The sequence below is a fragment of the Marmota monax genome, unplaced genomic scaffold, assembly GCF_021218885.2.
Source record: "Marmota monax isolate L192 unplaced genomic scaffold, Marmota_monax_Labrador192_F-V1.1 WCK01_AAM20220418_F8-fsc00040, whole genome shotgun sequence".
Classification (NCBI taxonomy): domain Eukaryota; kingdom Metazoa; phylum Chordata; class Mammalia; order Rodentia; family Sciuridae; genus Marmota; species Marmota monax.
Genome location: NW_026692782.1, coordinates 13,280,250 through 13,307,800, shown reverse-complemented (window position 1 = coordinate 13,307,800; position 27,551 = coordinate 13,280,250). Strand labels below are relative to the sequence as shown.

At 38.9% G+C, this 27,551-nt stretch overlaps 1 protein-coding gene across 1 annotated transcript in view; it reads right to left on the bottom strand.

The window, feature by feature from the left end:
- Adam7 (ADAM metallopeptidase domain 7) overlaps positions 1-27,551 on the bottom strand; it is a 47,739-nt gene that overhangs the window by 7,095 nt on the left and 13,093 nt on the right. The window contains exons 9-20 of the mRNA XM_046447749.1: positions 20,819-20,988; positions 18,192-18,276; positions 16,216-16,346; positions 14,538-14,712; positions 13,062-13,151; positions 12,031-12,226; positions 11,528-11,630; positions 10,429-10,615; positions 5,303-5,383; positions 3,968-4,046; positions 3,345-3,450; positions 2,879-2,978 (exon numbers count right to left, since the gene is read on the bottom strand). Of these exons, the coding sequence (XP_046303705.1) occupies positions 2,879-2,978; positions 3,345-3,450; positions 3,968-4,046; positions 5,303-5,383; positions 10,429-10,615; positions 11,528-11,630; positions 12,031-12,226; positions 13,062-13,151; positions 14,538-14,712; positions 16,216-16,346; positions 18,192-18,276; positions 20,819-20,988 (1,503 nt within the window). The remainder of the gene's footprint in view (positions 1-2,878; positions 2,979-3,344; positions 3,451-3,967; positions 4,047-5,302; positions 5,384-10,428; positions 10,616-11,527; positions 11,631-12,030; positions 12,227-13,061; positions 13,152-14,537; positions 14,713-16,215; positions 16,347-18,191; positions 18,277-20,818; positions 20,989-27,551) is intronic.

Here is a 27,551-nt window from a genome sequence, read left to right as displayed (position 1 = left end):
TGGGAGCGTGCCTAACTTACATATGAATTTAAGGAAGCCATAATTAGCAAAGTAATGGTATCAGCGTGTGAGGCACAGAATAATTAATATAATTAACACCCAACACTGTAACATACAGTTTCTCATTTAACATTTCAACCTGGGGGCAACATATAAGATTGATATTAGATTCATGTAGTTTCAGACCATAAACTTTCAGCATAGGCTTACATTTTTTTCTAAAACTCAGACTTTTTTGTTGTTGTTGTTGTCACCATGATAAAACATACACGTGCATAAAGATGATAGCAAACCTTCATATAACAAAGAAAGCTGTCCCTTTCTAAACACTCCAGGGAAGTTCAACAGAAGCATGTCTGCCAAAATGTGGCTTGTGCGCTCACAGCGGTTAAGAGGAGCGTGTTCTTCAACATTGGGCAATAAAGATACAGGGCTTATAGGTGCTTTGCATCTGGACAAAGCTTCCGAAGCATCTGGATCTGTGTATACAGAGCAAAAGCAACCAGGACTGGACAGCAGTTCTAAAGTACTGGTGTCGTGTTCTCACTGGCATTTACATGCAGCAACAGTCGGTTGATACACAGCCCCAAGGTTTGAGGCTTTTCCTCTTTTAAGATGCTTTTCACTGTTTCATCAGTATGATTTTTGGAACGATGTTCCTTTTTACACCAGTTATTGATGTTTTTAAAAAAGGAATGACCACATAGCTTCTTAATCTGTCCACATGATGCTTTCAGTAAGCCAAACACACTGGAAAACACAGCTGTTATGGGCGTGAAACAAGCCACTATTTGCAGGAACTTCTGCAGGATTTGACAGCTTCTTTCTCAGGTTTTATGCATTGCTAAGGCTGGTATTTTAACAAATGTTCTGCTTTTGTATAAGTATACACAAACAAATGCACAAATACTAAGTGTAAAGGTAGATGAATTTGCACAAATGAACCATCTCTGTGACCAGCCCCCACGTAGCTCGAAAATTAGAAAATTAAAATCCCCCTGCAGATCCTCTCTCTCCTACGGTAACTGCTATGCTGACTTCTAATACCACAGGTTTGCTTTGCCAGTTTTTGAGTTTGATATCATCTATTATCTAACAGTTTGCTTTTGGATTTGGATTCTTTAGCTTCAGAATCTGGTTGAGAGATTTATTCAAGTGTTATACATCAGTCAATCAACTACTATCCTTTTCCTGTAGTGGCCCATTGATGCATGTATTGCAATTTGTGGATTCCTTTTACTGTTGCTAGACCTTTGGGATTTCTTCTCTTTTAAACTTTTGCAAACTATGCTGTTAGAAGATTGCTGTAAATGCTCTCTGAGGTATAAATTTCTGAATTCATGTCAGAAATTTCTAGGTCTCAGGCTATGTTTACTGATTTTCTTATCATGTTATTCTGTTAATTCATTAATTAGTTTTACAAAAATATTCTGTTGATATTTTGATTGGGCTGTTTTCAAACTATAGATCAATATGGGACAACTAACAGTGCAACAACAGTGAATGTTCTGATCCATGATCATGTATTTCACTCTATTTATTATGGCACTAAATTATTTTTTGTTAATATTTTATAGCTTTTCTTGCACATCATTTGTTCATTTTAACCTTAATTATTATTTTTTTGTAATTTTATGCTATTTTGTTATTTCACTTTGTTTTTGGAATTGTTTCTTGCTCATCTATGGAATCACAATAATTTTTTGTACACTAATTGTGGATCTTGAAATCTTACTAAATTCACTGTTATTGAGATTCCACAAAATTTTTTCTGTAGAGGACCATGTCTTCTGTTTTACTGCAGATTCAATTTTCTTATTAGATATAAGAATATTTAGATTATCTCTTTCTTCATAAGGTTTGGTAATTTGTATCTTTCAGAATTTTTAAAAATTTCATTCATCTGTCAATATACTAAAATAATGCTTTTTTATCATCTTTTTAAATTATTTACTTAATACATATAGAATCTCCTGATTCTGATTCCTGATATTGATAATCGGTGCTGACTTTTTTTTCTAAACAGTGTGGCTGGAAGTTTATAAAATTATTGATCTTCTCATAAACAACTCTTGGGGAGGCTGGTGTTGTGGCTCAGTGGCAAAGCGCTTGCCTACCACATGTGAGGCACTGGGTTCGATCCTCAGCACCACATAAAAATAAATAAATAAAATAAAGGTATTGTACTCATCTACAACTAAAAAAAATTTAAAAAAAACTCTTGGTTTTATTGATTTTCTTTGTTATTTTTCTGTTTTCTATTTCATTGGTGACTTATCTGAAGTCTCTTGTTCTCTTCATTTGATGGGCTTATTTGCTTTCCTATTTCCAGTTTCTTAAAATAAAGGCTTAGGTCATTAATCTGACATCTTTCTTCTTTTATAAGCCTTTAGAGCTATAAATTTTCTTCTAATGACTAATTTCAGTGTTCCCCACATACTTTGATAAGTGTTTAATATTCATCTAATTTAATATATTTTCTAATTATCTTTTGGTTGATGCATGACCTCTTTAGGATTTGTTATCTAATTTCTAATTAGGAATTTTTTCAATATCTTTCTGTAACTGATTTCTAATATTTTATTTGAGGACATCTTTTGCATGACTTTGATTCTTCTAAGTTTATTGAGATTTGTTTTATGACTTAGAATATAGTTTATGTTCATGATTAGAACACAAAATAAACATTATATTTAGTCTGCTTATTCTGCTTGGAAATGGTGGCTTGGTTACTGCTGTCTGCACATGCAGACAGACAGACAGACAGCCTCACTGCATGGGGCCTTGTTACATGGCTTCCTTGCCTGCCTCGCCTCACTTAGCTTAGGGTCAGCTCCGCTTCTCAGTTCATTAACTGCGGCAGGTGAAAGTGCCTTACGTGCAGGGGGTGGATGTCCGGCAGGACTGACTCGGTCCTCATCTGCTGCTCATCACCGAAGTATCCTTTGTTCTCCACTCCCCGGGTATCTCCAGGCGGGCTGTCAGGAGGGAAATTGAACATTGGCACAGCCATGGGATAAGACTGCTGGAAATACTAAATCATCTAGAAAAAAAAAATTAAATGCTATGCTCGGATTGCCCTGTAAAACAATTAAATCACAATATATTGGGAAGGAATCAACATCTGTAATTTTTCCAAGCCCCCTAGATGATTTCAGAGTGCAGCAAAGCTTGGGGACCACAGGGATAAACATATGGACATGAGATAGCATGTAAAAGTTTGATTTCCTACTAATCTTACATGTTTTCAGTAAGAGACAGTTTCCTCCCACAGTATCTCATGAGACCACAAGGCTTATATACTCTTGTTAACGGTCCCTCTCTCACAAAAACTGTAGACGTACCTCTGAACTTGCTTCGACTTAATACATTTTTGGTAACGAATAAATAACATGACAATTCCAGCACCAATAATCACCAGGACAAGCACAATGACCATGATCGTGATATCTGCAACGTCAAGAAACATGGGTTTTGATCAGGGCGACGATCTTAGGGCGAGGAAGTATTAACATTTAATGGAGCAGTTAGAAACCCAACTTCTTCCTTCCTGAGGTACTTTATAATTCCCCTTCCCCCAGGTACTTTATACAGAATAAGAAGCCAAAACATTACACAAATAACCATCTGTATTGCCAATTGACACTCAACTTAAGATTCCACCACATTTAAGAGAACCACAATGGTAAGAAGAGTTTTGGTCTTTAGTTATTAATTGACTATAGAAAAGGCTTTGTTGTGTTGGAGTTTTCAGAACAACTGAGTCATATTAGCTAGAAGAGGACTTACTAATTCTAAAGGGTGACTGTAATAAATTCTATTTGGGTTCCCAAGCATACAAAATAAAAAAAAACATACAAATCCAGTAGAAGATAATAAATATATAGCAAATATGGAAAATAAGGAAACAGCTTTTTCACTACGCAGCTTTTGGTATATGTAAGAGATTATATTCTAGGATGCTCACTGGTAATGTTTAAGGTTTCTTCCCAGTCGGTGAGAATCTGTCCTTCCTCACACTGGCACTCAAGTTCATTGCTATCCACCTGGAAAATCATAATTTTACCAAATGACTGGCATAAGTTATGTTTTGAACCTCATTTTGGTTCATACTAATTCTGCATCAAACACACTCATGCACACACACTTATTGATCTATGAATTAAACTGAATACTAAAATCAATGTTGCACAAAAGTAAGCAAATATAATACAACTAGCAAACACCTTTGTAGAACATCTTTGCACAAAAGAATTATATCAACATATTCAGACAGGTGAACAGGACAGCATGCCATGTCTTTCCAGAAAGCATTCATATCTTTAAAAAATAGTCTCTGCTAGAGTTAGACCCATTGTGGTCAAAGAGCAGATACTAAACTTAGAAATAATAAGATCATACTGACATGGGGAAAAAGTGGTAGCAGAAGGTTAAGTCCATTAAAGAGCACCATGTAATGGTAAAAGAGACCCAGGAGTCATACATTCGGAGTTAAATCTAGGCTTTCCAGCTTTCCCTAAAACACACCAGTGTGCCTAGTTCCATTTATAACAAAGGGCATAGGAATACTATTCATCTCCTAAGTTTATTTAAATGTTATTAAACATTTCAGTGGATATACATGTGTATACACATACACACACACCCAACACACCAAGAGGAGCAACTGCTAGTCATATGGCAGAGCATGTTCGGCCTGGTTAGAGAATACCAAACTGCCTACCAAGTGGCTGCATGACAGTTCATATATATGTGTGTGTGTGTGTGTGTGTGTGTGCATATATATATATATATATATATATATATCCACATAAAATATACAATACTTGAAAGTATAGGATGCATATTCAAATAAATGTTAATAAGTGATTTGATTAACTGAGTTTAGGAAAGCAGTGTCACATAAAGTGCTAGAATTAAACAGAGTTGAATTTTAAAATAATTTTTGGTTGTTTTTCTCAAAAGCTTTAGGTTAATCCTGACAATGGTGTCATTTAATTATGTGACATTGTGATAGGTCAGATTTTAAACCTCAGGTTTAAACTTCATATGTATATAAGTTACTGGATTTCTAGATTACCCATCTGATAATAATGCATTTACTCATAATACTAGCAATATCTGTATGTAATAATACCTGGTTTGGCTCTTTGTATTAATTATAATTCATTAAAAAATGGATCCCAAATATGTATTTAATTTAAAAAAAAAAAAACAGCACACTCACACACAAGCTCAAGAACAAGGCTTATGTAAATAACTGGCTGATAAGACATTAGCGTAAGAAACAATCCACTCTTACTGAATTTTCTTCGCATTGAGAGGGGCAGTTGGTTGAATTGTAGGCCTTTTCAGTGTTCACACATTCTCCGTTGCTGCATACCTGGACGTGAAGTAGCAAACACAAATTAGAATGACTTATAATATATGTGACATTGGAACCTCCCATGATCACATGGGAGATTATACATCCCACTATTTGTGATTTAATTGCAATTGGTATGATTGTTTTCTGTTGTGAAATTCCACATGTAGAATCTTTGGTGGATGGAACAATCCTGTATCAATGATTGATGAAAGCATTAGATATGCAAGTATTGTTATATATGGGCTCATTAATTATTAAAATGTTTACATCCTTATTCTTTGAATGTTAATTTGCCAAAAAACACCACAATTATACTTACAATGATTTCTTATATTTCCATTGAGTTTCTTCTGATTTCTTCTGTAAGGATCTAAACTTATTAAACCATGTTTATTGGTGGAGAGCATTTTATCAGTCTCAGTTAATCATATGTTGAATAGTTTGAATAAATTGAGATTCTAGATTTCTAAAAATAATTGTATGGACTGCATATTTTAACTCAAACTAAATATGTTAAGAATAAATAACTAGGATTTTCTCAACTGAATAGACTTTTTTGCTTGTAACAATTTTTTAAATATCCTATCTCCCTATTTTTAACTTTTTAATTTAAATTTATTTCCCAGCTGCTAAAATGGTTTCCTTTTTTTCCCCTCAGAAACATCAGTGATGTCTGTATGTTGTCTATGTTTTCTTACTCATGAGGGGGCCTCTCCTTCTGCTAGGAATGCAGTCACGCAGCCTCTTGGCTGGCCACTTGGTATTCTCTAGCCAGACTGCACATGCTCTTGCCATATGACCCGGCAGTTGCTCTCCTTGGTGTTTACCCTGGAGACATGAAGGCCTGCACCACGCAGAGGTCTGTGCATGGACGGTCATAGCAGCTTTGTTCCTAAGGGCCCAGACCTGGGGAGAGCCAGGGTGTTCTTGAGCAGGGGTCAATGAGTAGACTGAGGGACTTCCAAACAGAGGTGTGTTATGTGGGCCTGGCAAGTTAAGTGACAAGACAGGACCACGAGAGGACACGGAGGAGACTTGCCTGATTATTACTAAGTGGGAGAAGTGGCTACATACTGCATGATACCAGCTGTGTGGCATTATGGAAAGTCAAAACCTTGGGAACAAGAAAAGAGATCCGGGGTTTCCAGATGCAAGGGAGAGAGGGAGATGTGAACAGGCAGAGCACAGGGGATATTTTTAGGACAGCAAAACTACTACTGTATAAGACCATAATGTCGTCACTAATTCATTGAAATCCATAGAATGTACAGCATTTTCACCTTCGTTAGAGTGAACTCTAGTAAGGATACGGGGTGACAATTATGTGTTCATCTGGATTTCTCACTTGTAACAAATGTACCTCTCTGGTAGGAGAAGGGCAATCTCTGGACTCTTTCCTTATTTTGACTATTAGCATAAAACTTCTGTAAAATGAAACTATGAACATTTAGCTTTTTAAGAACTCCTTTTCAATGTATAGCTCTTTCACAGTGGGGGGTAGTGAGGGGGGCAGCTATCATCTCTGCCTTCTCAGATGGGCTTCCTCTGTCCAGGCTTTGGAATTCTTCTGTGTCTCCCACCACTTGCTCTCTTTGCCTGTCTTTCTACCTGCATCACGTAGCCTGGGGACCGAGTGCTTAAAATGCAGACAGAGCTTTCTTAAGTACTTCAAGCCCAACTGAAGATACTGAGATCTGTGCTGTTTTGATTTTGTCCTTTCTGTGGGTCTAATACGGAGACAACTATGAAGATAGTTTTGCCTTAGCTCTTCTGTGCCAGAGAATGGACTACTTAAGTTCCTCCTTCTTTTTTCCTCTCTCTTCCCTCTTTTCTTTTTGTTTCCTTTTCTATGTTCCTGATACTGTCCTGTAATGAAGGAAAAGACGTACAAAATTAAAATTTGCCAGTAAAAATAAACACAAAGAGAATGCAAAGGTTTTTGTCTGCATTTGAAGTTCACTGGGTTTAAAGGCTGTATTCCAGTGTTGAGCGGGGGTGATAATAGGAAAAGCTCTTTGATGTCACTGGGATGTCACCATAAACTGGCATTTGCTAAGCAATGAATCTGCCATCGTGAGCTGGTGAAGAACTATCAAGAGCGGGACTGGTGATTTGTCCTCACCTTCTCATGAAGGGACAGGACTCTGGTGGCATGGACACAGTGCACTTGCAGGATTGAGTGTCCCTATCTCAGTCCCTGCTGCCCTTGGTAAAAGGGATGCCAGATATTGGCTTCACACCTCAGCGGATTTTGCAAATCTGAAGTGAACTGAAAATTGGCATTTTCTTTGAGCTGATGCTTCTTATGCACTTTATCTCACTGAATTTCTTAACTTTTCTGCTTTTGGGGTTGATACACCTACCTTAATTTTCACCATTTTGATATTTATTGACTTGCTTTAGCAGGAAACAGGACAGCTAAAACACCACGCGGACTGGGTCAGTCACCATTAAATCATCACATTTTTGTGCTGTCTTTCTTTCCATCCTGAATTTTTACTGTCCAATTTTTATTTCTCCTTTACCTTTTGCAAATGCCACTGTAGCATTTGTGGGCAATGGTGTCAAGAGGGACAGGAAGCAGGCCCTGGAGAGAAACTATTTAATTTCAAATAGTTGATTTTTTTTTAAGTATTCTGTGCCTTCCACATATTCTGGAAGAGCTGGCTATTGTGTACAGCACAGATTCTAGCATTTTCACCGAGGTATGATAAACTCTTTCCAATTTGGCCTCATTTTATTTGTTCAGCTGTTTCTTTGGCCATTGTACCTGAAGCTCAAGCCACATTGAAATGATCAATTATCTGAATATGCTGTGCACCTTCACCTTTGCATATTATGTGGGCATTTCTTCCTAAAGATTTTTCTGCATTCCCATGTTTATTACAGAACTATTTATAATAGCCAAGGGTTGTGGCAGGCCTCAAATGGCTGTAGTTAGGCTCCCTTGCCAAGACTTCCAGTGGGCTATGTTATGTTTTTTTGTGTGTACCCAGGGCTGAGAACCAGCCATGTTATGTTTAGTTGAGGGCAGAAACATTGATTCAGTGTGTAGACTCAAGGTCATGAACATTATTAACCTGAGAGCATGCAGCCCCTTATGTAACCTGTTGGCAGTTGTGCCTTCTTCATTTGGCCTGCATAGAAAAGAGGCCATCAGGAAAGACTCCAGGGTCAATGGGCTAATGGGACTAAAATGGAACTGGCTGGGGGCTGAAGCTGAGGCTGGAGGCTGGAGGCTGGAGGCTGTAGCCACCAATGAATAAAGCATATCTACTATCCTAACTATGTCTTGCATCTTCTTGCACCTGCCACACCCTGAATCTCTTTTCTGGGTCAGAGCCCCTGCATGACACCAAGATATGGACTCAAGCTAAGTGTCCATCAACAGATAAATGGATAAAAAATGTTTTATGTATACACCAATGGAATATTACTTGGCCATAAGAAAGAATGAAATCCTGTCATCTATGTCAGCACAGATAAACTGGGAGATATTATATTAAATGAAACAGGCCGGGTAGAGAAAGAGATTAAATTCTGCATGTTCTCATTCATATGTGGAAGATAAAAAATGTTGATCTCATGTTAAAAATGTTACTTATGAAAGTAACAAGGAGAATTGTGGTTACCATAGGCTGGGGAGGGAGGGAAGAGGAAGGGGACAGGAAGAGTTTGGCTGATGGGTACAAGTTTACAGTTAGGAGTAATAAGCTCTTGTGTTCTATGGTACAGTATGGCGACAACAGTTCACAGCAACTTACTGTATATTCCAAAACAGACAAAGATTTTGAATGTCTCTAACAAAAAGAAATCACATTTGAAGTGACAGATAACAAACTACTGAGGTTTGATCATCACATGTTGCACCCATGTATCAAAATGTGATGTTGCATCCAACAGACATGTACAATTATTAAGTATCAATTCAAAATGTCAAAGGTGAAAAGACAAATAATAAATACATAATAAATAAATAAAAGGTCCCATTTTCTCTGAGTTAAAAATGTTCATCCCAACCTATTCAACACATGAATGGATAAAGAAAATGTGATATATATATATATCACATTTTTTTGTGTATATATATATACACACACACACACACACACACACACACAATTAAATAGTACTTAGCCATAAAGAAGAATGAAATTATGGCATTTGCTGGTCAATGGATGGAACTGGAGACTATCATGTTAAGTGAAATGAGCCAACATCCCCCAAACCAAAAGCTAATGCTAACACACAAATAAGGTTGGGGGAAGGAAGAATAGAAATTCATTGGATTAGACAAAGGGAAATGAAGGGAATGGAGGGAGGATGGGAATGGGAAAGACATTAGCATGAACTGGACATCACTTTCCTATGTTCATATATGAATACACCACCAGTAAAACTCCACATCATGTACAACCACAAGAATGGGAAATTATACTCCATATATGTATAATATGTCAAAATACATTCTACTCTCATGTATAACTAAAAAGAATAAATTTTAAAAATTCTTTTAAATGTTCATCAAGCCAAAGCTGAAATTTAAGAGACCACATGTGTTCTATGAGCAACCAGCCACTTCTTTTTAGATCCAAATACATACTGCTGATCCCAATACTAGGAAAGCACTTTTGTTAAATCGTAATGATCTGTTTAAGTGAATGTATAAAATTTTCAAATACACTCATCTTTAAACCATCTGTGTCCAGCATAGTTACTGACAACCTAGGCTTCACCAGTAAGTGTGGTTGGACAAATCAAGTAAATGAATGTATGCCTATTTATGGTTGCGTTAATTAGAAAAATCTTATGTCTAACTTCATTAGATGTCTACTGAAATATACTAATTAATCATATTTATAAACAATGTCATACCATTTAGTATAACTAAAATTAAATAAAAGAGTATTACTGAATTATTGCTATTCTGTTCCTCAATAATAAAGACAAATTGCCTGCTTTCCCATATATAAGGCCCTCCGGAACCAATTACAGGTCCCAGTGATGTTTTTGAGCAGTTAATCAAAGGTGCTTTCATAAACAAAGGGTTTTAATCTTACCATCCCATCTCCACATTTTGTTCCTGTATTCACCAGGCCAATATCCTCAGAATTGTGGTATAAAAAGATGGTTTTACATTTGACAGTAATGTTCTGCTTTGCAGCCTTAATGTGATAGATCTTGTCTTCTCCAAGAAGAGATGACTTCCGTGCCCCGGTACAGTATATCTTCCCACATCTGACATCTCTGAAGAGAAGGGGTGGGGGGTTATTCTCAAACTTGGGAGCAAAAACAGAGCTTCAGAGATTAGACTGTCAGCCAAGTGGCCCGGTCACTGTAAGCACACCAGCAGCGCAGAGGGACCTAGACAGGCTGAGAAAGCCATTAGACAGCTAAGCCCTGACCCTGGGAACTGAAATGAGTAGATACAGTGTGTCAAAAAGCATTTTTAACATTCCTCTGTGATCCTCAGAAATCAGCACTCGTTCAAGTTTACAGAAGACTATTCCTTAGTAGCGATTTGAATTAGCATGACTTTAAGGAGCAGGAAGAGGTTTCCTTTTTATTCTTTCTTGCATTGAACACGTCAGCCATGAGACAGCAAGGGAGGGGAAGGGAAAGGGGCAGGTCCCTGTCCACGTAAAAGTAAAATTACAAAGGCATGACTATTGGCGAATCGAAAAACCTTATTTTCTAATGCAACTGCACTTTCAGTATCATGTCCTATAGTGTCGTGATGCAGGAGGATGAAATAAATAAATCATTCCAAATTCTCCCACTCTCCTAATTTCAACTTCCTCCTCCTTGCCTTCACTTCCTTCCTCCTCCCCACCTTTTTTTGAATTATGCCCTCTCTCGTCCGGTTTGCCCCATTCCCTTTCTGGGGCAGCATGCTTTGGTTCCCTTTCCTTCCTGAGCATCTTAATCTCCCTCCGGCCGCGTTTGTCTTTCCTCTGTGTAACCCATGACTGGCAGGCAGTAGACAGGGTATGTGAATACCAGTCCACACCAGCAACGGTGCATACCCTCTCTTCCGCCCGCTCTCTTCCTAATCTCTGAGCACAGGAGATTAACAGCTGTCAGAAGAGCAGCCTTCCTGAGTTTTCAAAACACTGTTATGAAACACTTCTGCTCCCACCACCACCACAGGACACTTACTTCTCTTTACAGGGAACAAATGTGTTGTCCTTGCTTTTGCAATAACCAAATTTATTTCCTTTCTTATTCATCTTGTAGCAGATATTGTGGCTCTCTTTTGCTCCTGGGATACAAAATGATAGGATGAAAGTAAAATTACAAAGGCATGGATATTAGTGAATCGTAAAACTTTATTTTCTAATGCAACTGCTCTTTCAGTATCATGTCCTATAGTGTCGTGGTGCAGGAGAATGAAATAAATAAATCATTCAAAAAACTGTTCTACTGAGTCAGGAGAATATTCTAGGAAGGAGGACAGAGATACAAACAGTAGCAAACGTGCACCAGCTCAATACTGAGCAGGTCCATTAATACTGGAGGTAAGGTCAGCTAATAATGGAGGTAATAGCTAAAGAGATGCTAGGCGATATTATCTCCAATCTTGCCCCCAAGACCTACCGGACAGTAACAGGGAGGTGACAAGGCTATTCTCCTTGTCAGCCTTCACCATGACCATATCTTACCGTCACTGAACAATTCCAAGCACTGATCGTTGCGAGTGGGACATTCCCCCATGAAGCAGTAGCCTTCGGAATTCTTGCAAGGAAAACCATTGACTTGGAATTGGTCCTTCGGACACTCGGGTGAGTGGCCAGTACATACTTCTGGGTAATCACATTCATCTTTTGCCGGTCTGCATGTGGACCCCGCCTTTTTTATCTGTTGAAGAAAAACAGAGACTCTCATGTGCAAAAATGCCTTTAAGCTTGGAACCTAACTTCCCTCTTCATCCCACAGAGCATTATTGTAATTTATAAAGGCCTTGATTTTCATGTAATTTTAAGCATCACATTATAGTGATTTTGAAATCTGATGTTAGACTCCCCCTGGGTACAGTTGGAATGGACCTAAAACGGAGAAACTGGCAGGAGTTCTCTTGTCATTTCTTCCTCTCCTGCTCCAGTAGACCAACTCAGACCCCTGCATATGAATTGGAATAGTCTGGCTCTCGCAGCTGGAGGACAGCACATCCCGATTCTCTCATTCAGCTGTTCAAGCTGCATTTATTTGCGCTGATTCTGAAGCCCCTTGCAGGTGCGAGAAAGGCAATTTTCTTTTCATTGTGACAAATTTCTTTTCAATGGAGCTGAAAAGTTGTCAATAAATCCTTAGGCAGAATCATTTGGATTTCTGGTCCTCTTCCCTAAGACTTTTTCTAACCACTAGCCACTACTGCTTTGTTATCCAAGGATAATCCCTTCCTTTTTTAGTTCCCTGCTGTTAGAATACCAGTTTTCCTCCCAGCTGAGGTTAAGGAGCTTGACAATGATTTACAGAGGAGTAAGAATAGGGCTGGGCAGGTGGTTTCACTCCTAAAACACCCGCGTCTGCTTACTCACTTGTTCCTCCCCTAGCACTCTGCGATGCTGAGCCTTCCTGAACAAGCCCATCCCTTGTCAGGGACAGTCATCCCTGGCTGGAGAGCTCTCTGGTCCTACATAGACTTAAAGTGAAAACAGAAACAAACACTGTCTCTCCCAGCACAGGCTTTTACCTGACAGGATTCACAGCAGGGTCCTTCTGAACAAGTGAATCCTGGCTTCAGTATACACTTGTGTGCATCACAGCAAGGATTAGTGCACTCCTGGCAAAAAACCAAAGTGAAATGTCAGAGGCTGATTGTGATCCGGTTCCTGGGTGAAGAGAGCATTGGTTGTGCTTCTGTGTGACTCTGTGTGCACCGCACAGACGCGTAATCCTTAGTCACGTGTGGCACGTGAAGAAAGGTTTGGAGCTGCTGCTTGGACTTCATCACATTTCCTTTCCTCCGAGCTGTTCAACACTGCACAGGTTGTGAACTCTCAGAGTCCCAAGTCTGTGACCTGCCGTTCTCCCAGGGACCCTCTTCCTCAAAGGGTCCTACCATTGCCTCATGTTAGAGTTTGATTTAGTATAATTTCTAAAGCTCTCATCTTACCTTTTTCTCAAGATGCCAAGTATTTCAGTTCAGGCTGACCTTCCTTCCCTTTTCCTTCCTTGCAACAACAGCAGGACGATCACCTGGACCCTGTCTGATCAGACCAAATGCAAAGGAAATTGACTGCATCTGATCAGGTGAAGTGCTTCATGTGTAGGGTGAAGCTGAAGACCCATCCAAAGAATGTGCATGGGCAAGAGGATCCATTTCCAAAATTAAGAGCCTCTTCACCTTTAATATGCGCCATTATAAGATTAGTTCATGTCTCTAGACAGGTCACCATCTCCACTCTGATTAAGGTGTCTGTTGGCTGCGGTCCTTGAGCATAGACAGTGTAAAAGTAGTCCTCAGACCAGCTCAAGGGCAGAAGCTTGCAGCTCAGTAAGTTTGCAGAGCTCAGACCCTCTGCAGACCTGCTAAACCAGACTCCACACCTTAACAACACCCCGCAGTGGTTTATATGCACTTGATAATTTGAGTCTAGGACATGCACTTATTAGATGTGCTTCTGAAGAAAATAGTTTCTATCTTGGGAAAAAGCAGATTAAGAATTACTTTAAAATTTGCTCAAAAGCTTTTTCTAAATGCTCCAGACTGAAATAAAACATGAAAGGTTTGAAGTTTTCTGCTCTATTAAGAAAGTGTCCTAATAAGGGGAGCTGTCCAGCTGTGATACAGATGAACCTCCCAAGGCCCTGAATAAAACCTGATTGACTCTGTGAGATACTTGTAGGACATTATGTCCTACTGTGCATGCGAGGTCAGACCTGATGATACACCTTCGGGTCCTTCTCACAGACAAGCCAATTAATACATAAAGCAGACAAGTGTAATGCTGTGTACTCCAGCAAGACCACTATGCACGATGCATGATCTGCCAAGTACCCTTGAATTGAGGCGCCCAAACATCTTGTATCCAAATGAAAAACGGAAAAGGCAGAGTCCAGAGCTGGACAAGGAAGATGATGGTTGATGTGATTGGGCTACACCCCTATCTAGATTCTAGCTGAGCATAAACTTGGTAATTTCAGGTCATCATCAATTGCAAATTACCTCAAAAGGGCCACAATCGCACTCTTCTCCCTCATCCACCTTCTTGTTTCCACAAGATGGAAAATCATTTGACGAGCCAGGAAATGGAATATTGAGCATGCACGTTGGGTTATGGTCCTTCAGGAATTGCTGATACTCGTTCTGGTTGCATTTACTGAATTTTAGTGCAGGAATGCTAGAAATAGGGTAGGGTAAAAATAAAGATTTTTATTATCTCATATCTTTCACAGGTGGTACAGCACCTGTGAAAGGTTTATGAAGAATTTAGAACAAATCCATATAAATGTTAAGTTTGAGAGCAGAGCAGGAAGTGGGATCATTATTACCAAAAATGCCTCTTGAAACAATGCTAACACATGTTATTTCAAGAAAGTACTTGGCTATATATTCCCTCCAAAGCAAATCCTACCTGAAGCCACCTTTGGACTGGTTGTATGTGATGCTCCCATAGTCCCTCTAATGTGTCCTTGAAACAATCTTATAATAACTGTATATTCATGTTAACATCCCTGAAAGATTAGAAACTTCTCAAGGCTACATCACATTCATTAAAAAGAAAATAAGCATTAGTTAATACAGAGCCTGGTGCAGAGTAGTTTCCTCTAAATGTTTGTTGAAACAAACTATTTAAAAATATCATACACATCCTTTGGAGTCTAACACACTCTCTTCAAAACTGAAATCCACCTCCATTCTATTCCTTTTTTTCTGATTTCCTCGACAGTAATATTGTCACAATGATTGAACACAGAAGGATTTCTAGAATCTTGATTACATGAGATGGGGATGTCAGGACCCTGCAAATGTTGCTAAATGTCCAGATAATGATGTAAAATTAGATGATTAGTTACTGAATTCTTGCACCATGCCCGCCACTGTGCCATTTCACATCATCTAACCAATGCATGGAATGGCTGATCATGTTAATGCTTTTTAAAAATTGTACACTGTGCATTACTATGCCTGCTATGAAGGGGTTCTAGAACACCTAACCACAAAGTGATTCACAGAATAATGAGGGAATGCTAGACATTCATTCCGTAACTATTTAAGGTGCTCCTAACATGTGTCTGTTACTTCTCTGGACAACAGTAACGAAACAGTGACCAAACCAGTCAAAACCTGACTTCACAGAGTTTGGATTTAGTTCAGGAGTAACTTAGAAAATGAGCTAAATATGCAAAGGGTAGAATGCCTTAGACAGTGGTAAGTACCAAGGAAAAACTAAACAAAACAATAAGGAAGAGCGTGAAATGCCAGACCATGAATGTGATGGAGAAGGACTAAAAGTTGAAGCAGTTGGCCAGGAAGGGCTTTGCTGAGAATGACAAAAGGAAAGATGTAAAGGAGGAAACTCTAGTTTTTAGCAGGGAAAGCAAACCAAGGTGTGTGGAACTATTTCTCCACTAAGACCTTGGTAGAGATTGGTACCAGTTGACCATCACGTATGTTTGCAATATGCAATAAAGTGTCACTTTTTTTCTGGTGTATCACTAGAAAGAGTCTCAGTTGATTAGATTTAACTCCAAAAGGGAAATTCTTCCCTGTGCGTGATTTTGAAAGATCTCCCAGAAAATTACACCAAAAAGCCATATATATATATTCCTAAAGTGATGGAATTAACCCCAAACTACTCTCAAAATATTTAAATGTGTTCTCTACATTATTTGAGCCTCACCTTCCACTAGTATCCATCACACATTTTCCCAAGGAACAGGTGCACGGGAACTCGTCATGTTGCAAGCCAAGGTTATGCCCCAACTGATGGGCTATTCTGCTGGCAATTGTGTTTATGTCAGGTAAGAGATCCTGATGGGGGAAAAAAAAAACGTTCACTAGAAATTTCCAACAGAAAGCACACTGAATAGTACATAGCACTTTGAAATGGTTGTTGGAAAACCTGATTTCTAGCTACTAGTTAATGAGCACGTCTTTGAGAGATCTTGGACTTAATTACCTCCCTCCCCTCTGCCCCAGTTTCTTTAATTATATGAAAAAAAGTTGGGAAAATGAGTTTTTAAGTATCTCTACCTCTAAATTTTGGCATTCTTTTTTTTATATGTGTGTGTGGGGGGAGGCACAGTAATATTCACTAATGGATTTACACACCGTTATTCTGGCAAAGAGCTAGAAACTATTAACTCATGTCACTATGGCCTAATGCTTGTGTCCCTCCAAAACCCATACTTTAAAAAGTCTGCAACCCAGAGGTTGGAGGCGACTAGGTCATGCAGCAGAGTCCTCTGGAATGAGATCAGTGCCCTTATAAAAGAGGCTCAGGAGGGTCCTCTTGTCCTTTCCACCATGTGACAACACAGAGAGAAAGTGCCAATTCTGAGGCAGAAAGTGGACCCTCACTGGACACCATATCTGCTGGTGCCTTGATCTTGGGTGTCTCATCTTCCAGAAACATGAGAAATACATTTCCATGTTTATTAGCCAGCCTGTTTGTGGGGTTTGCCATGTCCAGAGGCCTGCATAGACTACGACAAGTGTCCTATACAACAAACTAAATGTCACTGCTCATCTGCTCTATACCAGATTTTTTAAAAGGATACAAATAAAAACAAATGTGATGTTCTTGTTTTTAATTGATAGTCTTTCATTGTTCAATAATTGCTATGCAACATTGCAGATGGAGATTGTGTTACAAGGAAAACCTGAAGGTCAGAAATATAGACTCCATGTGGCAGAACTATCTGTCACCTAGGCTCATAGTTCTAGTTCATGTTTTAATCCCTGTATTAGTGAAAAAAATAACTTCCCAAGAGAGCTAGGCTATCATTTTATGATAAAGCTAATGGAGCACCTTAAATTTGCTCATTTTATTCATATGGAATTTTAAATGTTCCTGGATTTGTAAAAATGTAGTTGAAAGAGTAACATTCTCCATCAGAGCCTCATGTAATACTCAATACATGCCTGTAAATCTACAGGCATCACAATTAACTATGTAGTTACGAATTACTTCGTTACAATATAAATCCATCATATAGTCTTTTTAATAAGTACTAGCTTCGAAGTTTGAGGTCTGAAGACCAGGATGGGCACAGCAATAAGGAGGTAACGGAATGCAGGAAAAAAACGAAAACCTCATGTTTGTGATAATCTCTTGGAAAAAAGTCATGTGAACATCAATGACTAGACTCTTTGAGACTTGGGAAAAGATCAGATAAACGAGGGAGACACTGTTCAGAAGTCTTGTGCCTGCTGAACATGCAAGGCAAGACTGTCATGTATGACATTAAGTGCTCCATGCGCTTCCTTGTCATGCAGGATCAACTATCCTCACTTGCTGAATCAGCCATCCAGTTTTGTGAATGTTTCCTGTCTTTGTAAATAATAGTATTTAACATGCTCACGAGCTTTACTAATCACTGTATGTTAACCAGCACATGATGGTCCTTTCAACTCCGAACTCCACTTCATTATGATCTGACAATTACCCTTATCATTCATTAATAGGTTTTTTTCTTTTAATAAAACATTTCTTTTCTCATTTAATAAAGGAAGTATGAGTTTCATCATGTCATGCCTTGGTGGGAATATATGACAAATGCACACGTGGTCTCTTTCAAGGGGACACAGAACATTACAGAAATGTAATCTGAACATTTTGATTAGGTAACATAACATAGATAAAACACAGCCCACCTTCACGATACTGCAGGAATAATAGGGCTGGCACATGCCCTCTGGATAAGAAATTCCTTGCTCCTGTGTGTAAAGCCACTTCCCACTGCAAACAAGAGACAAAGACATTCTTCAATCTAAATTTGTAATTAAAACAAAGGGCAAATTGCACTGAACCAGCACAATGTTCAGGCCTTTACACATGAATGATCCCTCTTATTTCTGTAGTTCTGGCATTGAATTTGACCTTAGTTGATACTGAGCTCATTTGAAGCATATGGTATATGAGAGGCATTGAAAAAGCCAATTTTAGGTTGAAATTGTTATTTTAAAAATAGGTTATTTTCAATAAAAAAGACTATAAGGTCAGAGTCTTTCTTGACTCTAGTCTACTGTGAATTCAGTTATGGACAAAACCACTTAAATTACAAAAAATAAAAATAAATTAATGAGTTAAATTTAAAACAGTTCATGGAGAGAAATGTAATGTGGTGAACTCACGTAGCACCTTGGACAATTAGCTGTGATTGAAAAATCTTAAAACTTTCAATCAATCATGAAACTCAGAAAGGATTTGGTAGATATAATCAAACATTTAGAAGAGCAGTCATGTAAAAAGAGGTCTATTCCTAGCTGGGCACAGTGGCACATGCCTGTAATCCCAGCAGCTTGGGAGGCTGAGGCAGGAGGATCAAGAGTTCAAAGCCAGCCTCAGCCACAGCAAGGTGCTAAGCAACTCATGGAGACCCTGTCTCTAAATAAAATACAAAATACAAAGGGGTAACCAGGGATTGAATTCAGGGACACTGAGTGGCTGAGTGTCCCTGAGTTCAGTCCCTGGTTACCCCCGTCCCCACCCCCCCAAAAAAGCGTTCTATTCCTGAATTGCTTAAGAAATAATGTCAGATGTGTATATTATATGAATTCTGCCTCAATTTTATTTAGGAACAGTTTTTAAAGTGGGAAAATTAAAGAGAGCTACCATGGGTTGGAAGACAACACTTAGACTATCACAGGATCAAATCCAAGGAATGTGGCCAGGTGAGGTGACCCCCTGGGGACTTTATTTTTTTTGGTCAAGTAGATGCACCGTTTCTTTCTGTACTAATGAAATGCTTCTGCACCTCCATTCCAAGTATCAGTACTTGGGCATCTTGGAGGACCTTAGAATTCTGGCCTTCCTGAACTCTGGAGATCTTGGGAGAATTCCATGAATGGAGATGAAGCACCACAGAAGGACCCTATAGAGACTGACCTCTCTCATGGTCCCTGAGAGAAAAGTGACACTGTGACAATGCCACATAGGCTGGCCACCTCTAAATCTATGAGAAGGTAGAAGGGAAGACACACGAGAAACCCAACATGCTAAGTCCCCCTTCTACACACTTCCTATTGATATGAGAAGCTACTGGAGAAACAAGAAATTCTGTGAAAGTAAAAGTTTACTTGCTTATCGCCATTTAAGTATTTCTGGACTTATTTATTAATTATTTTTAAATACATGTGCAAACAGGGAGCTAAGGGACTTCTCTTGCCCACTATGAAGTTTATGGTGATATTTTACTATTCTTCAACTTTCATAATTTGGGGCACAATAGTGCATGAATATGCAAGCCCAAGCCAGGCACAGCCATGCCCCTGGATCTATATGCTATGGACCATCCAAGTATGAACACCAAGCATGATATTACCTTGGAGGTCTGACTCATGCCCATCAATCTACCAAAGAACTAGACCTGACCCCTCCTTGTAGGCTCTAGAAGCTTTGTGTTTCTGAATACAGCCTGCAAGCTAATATCTGAATAACACCAGAAAGAAGATCAGCAGGCTGTCTGCAGAACTTTAGAGAAATACTGACTTTACAGTTAGATAAAGTAAGATAAAATGGGTACTGTTCGAATATTGTAACTGTAGGGCCATCCGAAAATGTGCTGAAAGATGCCATCACTTCAAATCATTTTTCTCACAATTTAACATTTCTTAGTATATCAGTACTATGCTAAACATAAGGTTGCATTAAGTTCCATTTCATAACTCCTTATCATTTCCCTCTGGGATAAGTATCACACTAGATATTTTGAATAACAGTAATGACAAAATGTGGCTCCGTCATAAAGGGAATTTATGACTGAGTAGTCTAGAGGAATGCAAACTTCTACTTAGAAATATTGAAGCTGTGGCTGGTTTAACGTATCAGATTATTTGTCTGTCAATTTATATAGTTCAGAAGATGGTTTTGCAGAATGGCCACTGGCTGGATGCCCGCCCTTTGATGAGAAGTGTCCAGAGACCAGGGAGTTTTCCAGAAGGGTATGTTTTGATGTAATACTGGGTTTGCAAAGCATGAGAGGGTGAAGAAGTTGATGCTAGAATTTTGTAAATAATATACACAGATTCTCAAAGCAATTTGCTCACCTAATGATATTTTCAACTCTGTCCAGGAAATATACCAGATTTTTCTTCTGTAGTATTGATCAATATCAAAAATAAGGATTATTAAAGAATCTGCTTAGAAATTTTCTATATAGCAAGAAATGGTATTTTTCCCTTCATCTTACCCAAAGTCAATTAATCTAAAAGATTTCTTTGTTGATTATTTTTTCTTAAATGATCTACCTAAGGTGGGTAGGAAAAGAAGGGTCACATACCTTAGTAACAGAACATGATCAAAATTCTCCCTTTTTCTAAGGATTGTTTCTTGCCAAATTGAAAAACGCATTAAGGTGGTTTCAATGTTTGAATCTATTTCTATTTTGTCTCCAGCTGTCCACATTTCAATGCCAGCCAACGTTACATGAATATTCAAGGTTTTATAAATCTGTTCAAAGAAGAAATCATTTCTCACATATTCAAATTGCTACAAGAATCCTTCATCAACTGTATTCCTTTATACTTTAAAAAAAAGCATTGTAAACTTGTTAGATACCTAAGAAAATAAGTCAACTCTTATTTTACAAATTGATATATTGAAACAGAATGAATATTTGATTGTTCAAGATACTGGGGAAATTTCCATTCTCAACAAAGAATCTTGACCAACAAGGTCTGATTTTCCTTGAACTATCATAAGCCTCACAGGCACCGTTCTCCAAATGCATCTAGAAGAAAGAGGTTATTAAAGTTCCAAGGTATACATCTCCTGAAAACGTATGGTCAGTACAAGTGGCACAGGGTGGTATGAGCACTCTTTGTTTCTTTCTGTACTTTAGGCCCAGGATTGGCTCTGCAGCAGGTCTGAATGTCGGTATTGGTATTCAGAAACTTAGCTGGGACATGCTTGATCTTCATGCTTGGTTTTTATAACTACCTCTTTTTTGTCTGAGAAACCTTACTGGGGATTTCTCAAAGCATGCAGAAATAGTCACAAACCCTGAACCCTCAAGCCCCTCTTCCAAACTGCTTTGTAAACACCTAGCTGACAGATGTCTCATGGCAGGACAAAAGTTGACACAGAGAGGCAATTATTATGGAGATTTTTCAGAAAAAGGAACAAGTGTTCTATCAGCCTGATCTTCCAGGACTGCTGGTTCACAGCACCAGTTGAAGGAGAGATTGAAAGATGAATGAGAAACAGTAAATAAAAAACCGAAATAGAAAGGTCACTCATGCAGTGTTACTGGAACTAGTCATTAAAACACTTCAGAGTCATGTCATGATGATGACAATGACCCTGCATGATTTTCTACTTTTCTTAACCTGTAGGATATGAATACGCTGAATTTCATGTCTCCATGATGACCTATGATAACCATGAGAATGAGGCTTCTTTTAAACTCACATGAGCTTAGACATCTAGTCATGACCTCAAATTTGACACTCCTGCCTGTGATTCCCAAATTTTCCTCTTTACTGTGGGATGAATGTTTTGACCTGGGTCCTGCACAGGGGGAATCTTCTAATCTGAGCTTTGTGGAGGGTTTCCCTTCCCAGGGGTGCTTAATGTCATAAAACCACATGCAAGGGCAGATGGAAAACACTTGTCCTCCAAGGTGCATCCTGTTGGGTGAGGACAGAACCTAGACAACAAAAGCCTGTTTTCTCTCTTAGATGTTTGGGTGGGTTTGAAATAATATCTGGAAGGTTCTAGAAAGTTGAATTACTCGTCATGATCTAGAAAGAACCTTGGAACTTCTGAGATAAAAGAGGTGAAGGCATGAAGAAAGATAAAATGAGAGAGATCCTATGAGATAATGTAATTATCAGAAGTGAAATGGTGGAAGTTGGGCGGGGTGATGTAACCCCAGTAACCTCCTGTAACCCCAGTGGCTCAGGAGGCTGAAGCAAGAGGATCCCAAGTTCAAAGCCAGCCTCAGTAATTTAGTGAGTCCCTAAGCAACTCAGCAAGATCCTGTCACAAAATAAAAAATAAAAAGGGATGGGGATGTGGCTCAGTGGTTAATTGCCCCTGGGTTCAATCCCTGGTACACACTCCCCCCCCCCAAAAAAAAAGAAGTGATATGATAGGAAAGCTCAAGGGCTTTTAAGACTCCTGGATTTATTTGTAACATAATATGTGACCCCCACCCCCGCCTCATATATAAAATGTAAAACTTTAATAAGAATTCAGCAATAATTTTGTGTGTATGCTTACTTGTAAGATAGAAAACCAAGGAGAGAATTAAAGTCTTGAATTGGGGTCAGTGACAGAGCCTTGATAATTCCTACCAATTATAAAAAGTCATGGGGAGGATTCTCAATTGATAGCCACAGTTAAGATGTGGAAGGAGTTCTCCTGCCTGAGAAGTACAATGCCAGAAAGAATGTTGCTTCTACCCTGAGAACTTACCAATTGTACATTTTTCTTGAAATCATCACAGAGCTGAGGTAACAGGGCCTACAGCTAGGCTGGAATCCAGGGCAAGACAGTCTCCTTCAAGGACAGATGGCAGAATGGGAGGGAAAAAGAGGCTGAGTACCTTACGAGCAGGTAAGAGTAATTCACAAGCGTTTTTATGGAACTGCTAAGGTACCAGCAGGGGACAGAATATGGACACAGACACAAGGGACTCCACATCCATGAACAGACTCTCCACAGGCCACCTCTGGGTGTTCACAGGAGTCACACTCATACACTGCTGATGGGACTGTAAATTGGGGCAACCAATCTGCAAAGCAGTGTGGAGGTTCCTTAGAAAACTTGGAACGGAGTCACCATTTGACCCAGCTATCCCACTCCTTGGTCTATACCCAAAGAACTTAAAATCAGCCTACTACAGGGACACAGCCACATCGATGTTTATAGCAGCTCAATTCACAATAGCTAAACTAAAGAACCAATCTAGATGCCCTTTGTTAGATGAATGGATCAAGAAACTGTGATATAGATACACAATGGAATATTATTCAGCATTAAAAGAGGATGAAATTATGGCATTTACAGGTAAATGGATGGGGTTGGAGAATATCATGCTAAGTGAAGTAAGCCAATCCCCCAAAACCAAAGGCTGAATGTTCTCTCTGATAAGTGGATGCTGATTCATAATGGTGGGGGCATGGAAAAAATTGAGGAACTTTGATGGGACAAAGGGGAGGAGGAGTTGGGGAGGGTCCATGGGGGCAGGAAAGATGGTGGAATGAGATGGACATCATTAGCCTAGGTACATGTGTGACTGCACATATGATGCCACGCTACATCATGTACAACCAGAGAAGTGAAAAGTTGTGCTGCAATCGTGTACAATGGGTCAAAATGCATTCTGCTGTCATATGTACCTAATTAAAATTGATTAATTAATTAATTTAGATTTTTTTAAAAAAGAGAGAGGACCAGGAGGGAGAATGGAGACACCCTCAGAGGAAGAGGCCTGAAGGCTACCAGCAGCTGCTACTTTGCAAAATTCAACCAAATCTATCAGACTCTTTCTACCAAGGAGCAAAAGCCTTAAGCTTTGAGGAAACCACAGCATTTTTTTTTTATGCCTAGAATGAAGGACGAAGGCTGATGTGACTGAAGAAAGGGTAAATAGAAAAACCTTCTGCCCTTGGAGGAGAGGCAGGAAATGTCCTGAGCCCAGCTGAGGTCTCCAAGAATGGTCATTAGAACTGCCCACCCAGTGACCCTTGCACAGTGCTTTTCTAAGGGTGAAAAAGAACAGAATAAGAGAATGCTCTGAGGCCGCACCCAGGCTTACAGCATCAAGTATTGATCAACAGATCACCACTGAAGAATAGACGAGAGCCTGAGGAGGGATCTGGGTACTGGCCACCAATGTGCAAAGTGAACTTGGAGCAAGAACACGGACGAACACTTACCAACAACCCCGGCCCCAGGCTAAGCACGAGATGAGCCAGTGGGATTTGAAATGTTGGTGCACTGCAATTAAGAGTAGCAACAAAAGGATTTCTAACAAGATGGATTCCACTGAACAGTGAAGGACCTTGTGAAGAAGAAGTGCATCATGAATAGGTGTAAAGACTATTTCCTTATTTTTACCCATCTTCACATAGTGCCCACTATCCAATGGAACACACTAGAAGGTGAGGAAATCCCACCCACTGTTCAAGAGCAAAGAGTTGACAGAACTCTGTCTTCTGACACAAACACCCCAGTACCTTAAATGTCGGTGGGACTGTGACTATTTCACTACTATGATCAGGCTATAATATGGCAAAGGTAAAAGGATTTTGCAGATGTAGTTTGAATTCCCAAATCAGTGCAATTAAACCAAAGAGGGTTTCTGTGGGTGTACCTGACTTAATCCTTTATAAAAGACCACCAACTTGAAGCAGCAGAGATTCCCTCACTGGCTTAAAGAAGCTGCCACACTGTGAAAGGGTCCATGGAAGCACTAGGCAGCAAGGAATGACCAGGGTCTCTAGAAACAAGTTCAGCCCAGGTGACACTTGCATGAGATGTGGGGACTTCAATTCTACAACTGAGCAAGTTAAACTCCACCAACAACATATGTGAGCTGAACCCCCATTCCCCATCCTGATTTCAGCATTATGAGATGTGAGCAGAGAACCAAGTTATGTTGTACCTAGACTGGCCTAAAATAAAGTTGAAATGGATGTTGTTTTATGGTGCTAAATTTGTAGTAATTTGTTGTTCAGAAATTAAAAAAAAAAAACAAGTGAAAAACATTCTTGAACAGATTTGAATTTCAGCACAGAGGTGGAAATTATAAGAAAGAATGAACAGAAATGATAGAAAAATTATAGTAGTGAAGATAAAGAATACCTTTGATAAGCACTTGAAAAGGCAAGACACAATTAAGGAAAGAATTCTATTGACTCTATAGAAATGACCCAAATTGAAAGACAAGAAGTGAAACAAACAGAAGAGAAAAATCACAGGTTCTAATATATGAATAACTGAAATACCAGAAGAAGAAGAAGAGAGAGAGAATAAAGCAGAAGTATTTGAAGAGAACATGGTCAAGAACTTTCAAAAATAATAGGAAACCCTGAATCATAGATCCAAGAAGCTCAGAGAACTCAAGCAGTATTCATACAGTATAAACTAACACATTCCCCCATCTCTCTCTCTCTCTCTCTCTCTCTCTCTCTCACACACACACACACACACACACACACACACTCACACACTTTGATAGTGGTATGCCAAAGGGACACACAGATCAACTAGCGTATTGCCCTGTGGCCCTTATTGATATACAACAACAATTGAAGAAATAACTTCGTGGGTTGAAAGAGAATACCTTTTGTGAGGAATTCGCAGTAATTGATATAGACTCTCTACTCTCGTGGAAAGGAAGCATGACTCCCCTCTCCTGAAGTGTGAACTGTGCACAGTAACTTTCTTCCAGAGACAAGAGTGTGGGGGTGAGAAATGAGAGAACTTGACAAACACTGTCAATCAACTTGACATAACTAGTATTTATAGAGAACTCTAACCACCAATGGCAGAATATTTTTTTTAAAGTACTCTTGAACATTAACTATGCTAGACCCAATGTTATGGTTTAGATCTGGAATGTTTCCCAAAATCTCATGCTGAAGACGTCCCCAGTGCAGCAATGTCCAGAGGCAGGACTCTGGGAAGGATTTGGATCATGAAGACTCTGACTTCATCAATAGATTAATACATTTAATCAGTGGGTTAATCCATTCTGATGAATCCATCAAGTGGATTATTTCATTGATAGCTGAACGGACTCTACTGGGGGATGGAACCTAGTTGGAAGCAGTAGGTCTCTGGGGATGAACCCTCAAAATCCTTGGCCCCTTGTGAGTGCTTTCTCTTAATTTTTTTCTCTCTCTCCTTCTTGCTACCATGAGCTGACCAGCTTTCCTAGACTATACTCTTCTGCCATGATGTTCTCCCTCACCTCAGGCCCCCAACATGGAGCCAGCTGAGAGAGAATAAAGCAGAAGTATTTGAAGAGAACTTTCAAAAATAATAGGAAACACTGAATCATAGATCCAAGAAGCTCAGAGAATTCAAGCAGTATAAACTTGAATCCTGAGCCAAATAAATCTTTCCTTCTCTAAATTATTCTTGTCAGGTATTTTGGTCAGAGTGGTTAAAAAAAAACTGACTAACACAATCAGATTCTGGGTCAAGAAAAAACAAACAACTCAACAAATGTAAAAGAATTGAAATTGACAAAATAGTCTCTAATTCTAATGGAATGAAAATTAGAAATCAGTAACAAAAACCATAAAAGTCCCCAAATATTGGCAAATGAAGCAACATCCTAGCTATAAGCACTGAAACAAAAAGAATCCATAAGGAACATCAAACATTTTCAACTGAATGAAAATTAAAAATAAAATATAAATCCATGGGAAACAATTAAGGAGGCATACATGTGACATATAACCCAGCATTCCCACCTCTTAGTTATCTGCATAAAATTCTATGTTCACCCACACCAATGCATTCAAATGTCTGCAGTAGTTGTTTTCATAGCAGCCAAATAAGATAACTAGATTAAGTTTTTCTCAACTGATGAATGAACAGCCACTAGCTATTCCTTCCAGCATGTTCCCATAGTTCTTTACTATCCTGGTAATAGGGCAGGGGTGTCTAAGGAGGCAGCAAAGAGAGATGTGTACAATTCACAATTTGTTTAAGATTTATAATTCATTAAAATCTACAAAAAGCAGTCATCTTAATAGATTTTACTGAAATAGTTCCCATAATTTCTGTGCCAAACCATGGGCAATACATTTTAGCTTGAAGAAACTTTTTTCATACAAGGTCATATAACACGTGAGATTCAGTTTACATGTGATTGGCTTTCAAATTTTTTGTACATTGCTTCATCAATTTTGTTAGAGATAAATATTAAAACTTATTTTAATATTAAATGTTATTGATGTAGAAAACCAAAATCTCAGAGCTGTCATTGGTTGTTACAATGTTTTCAATAAATTTTTGCCAGTCATTTTACTTGATGAATTTTTGTGATATGA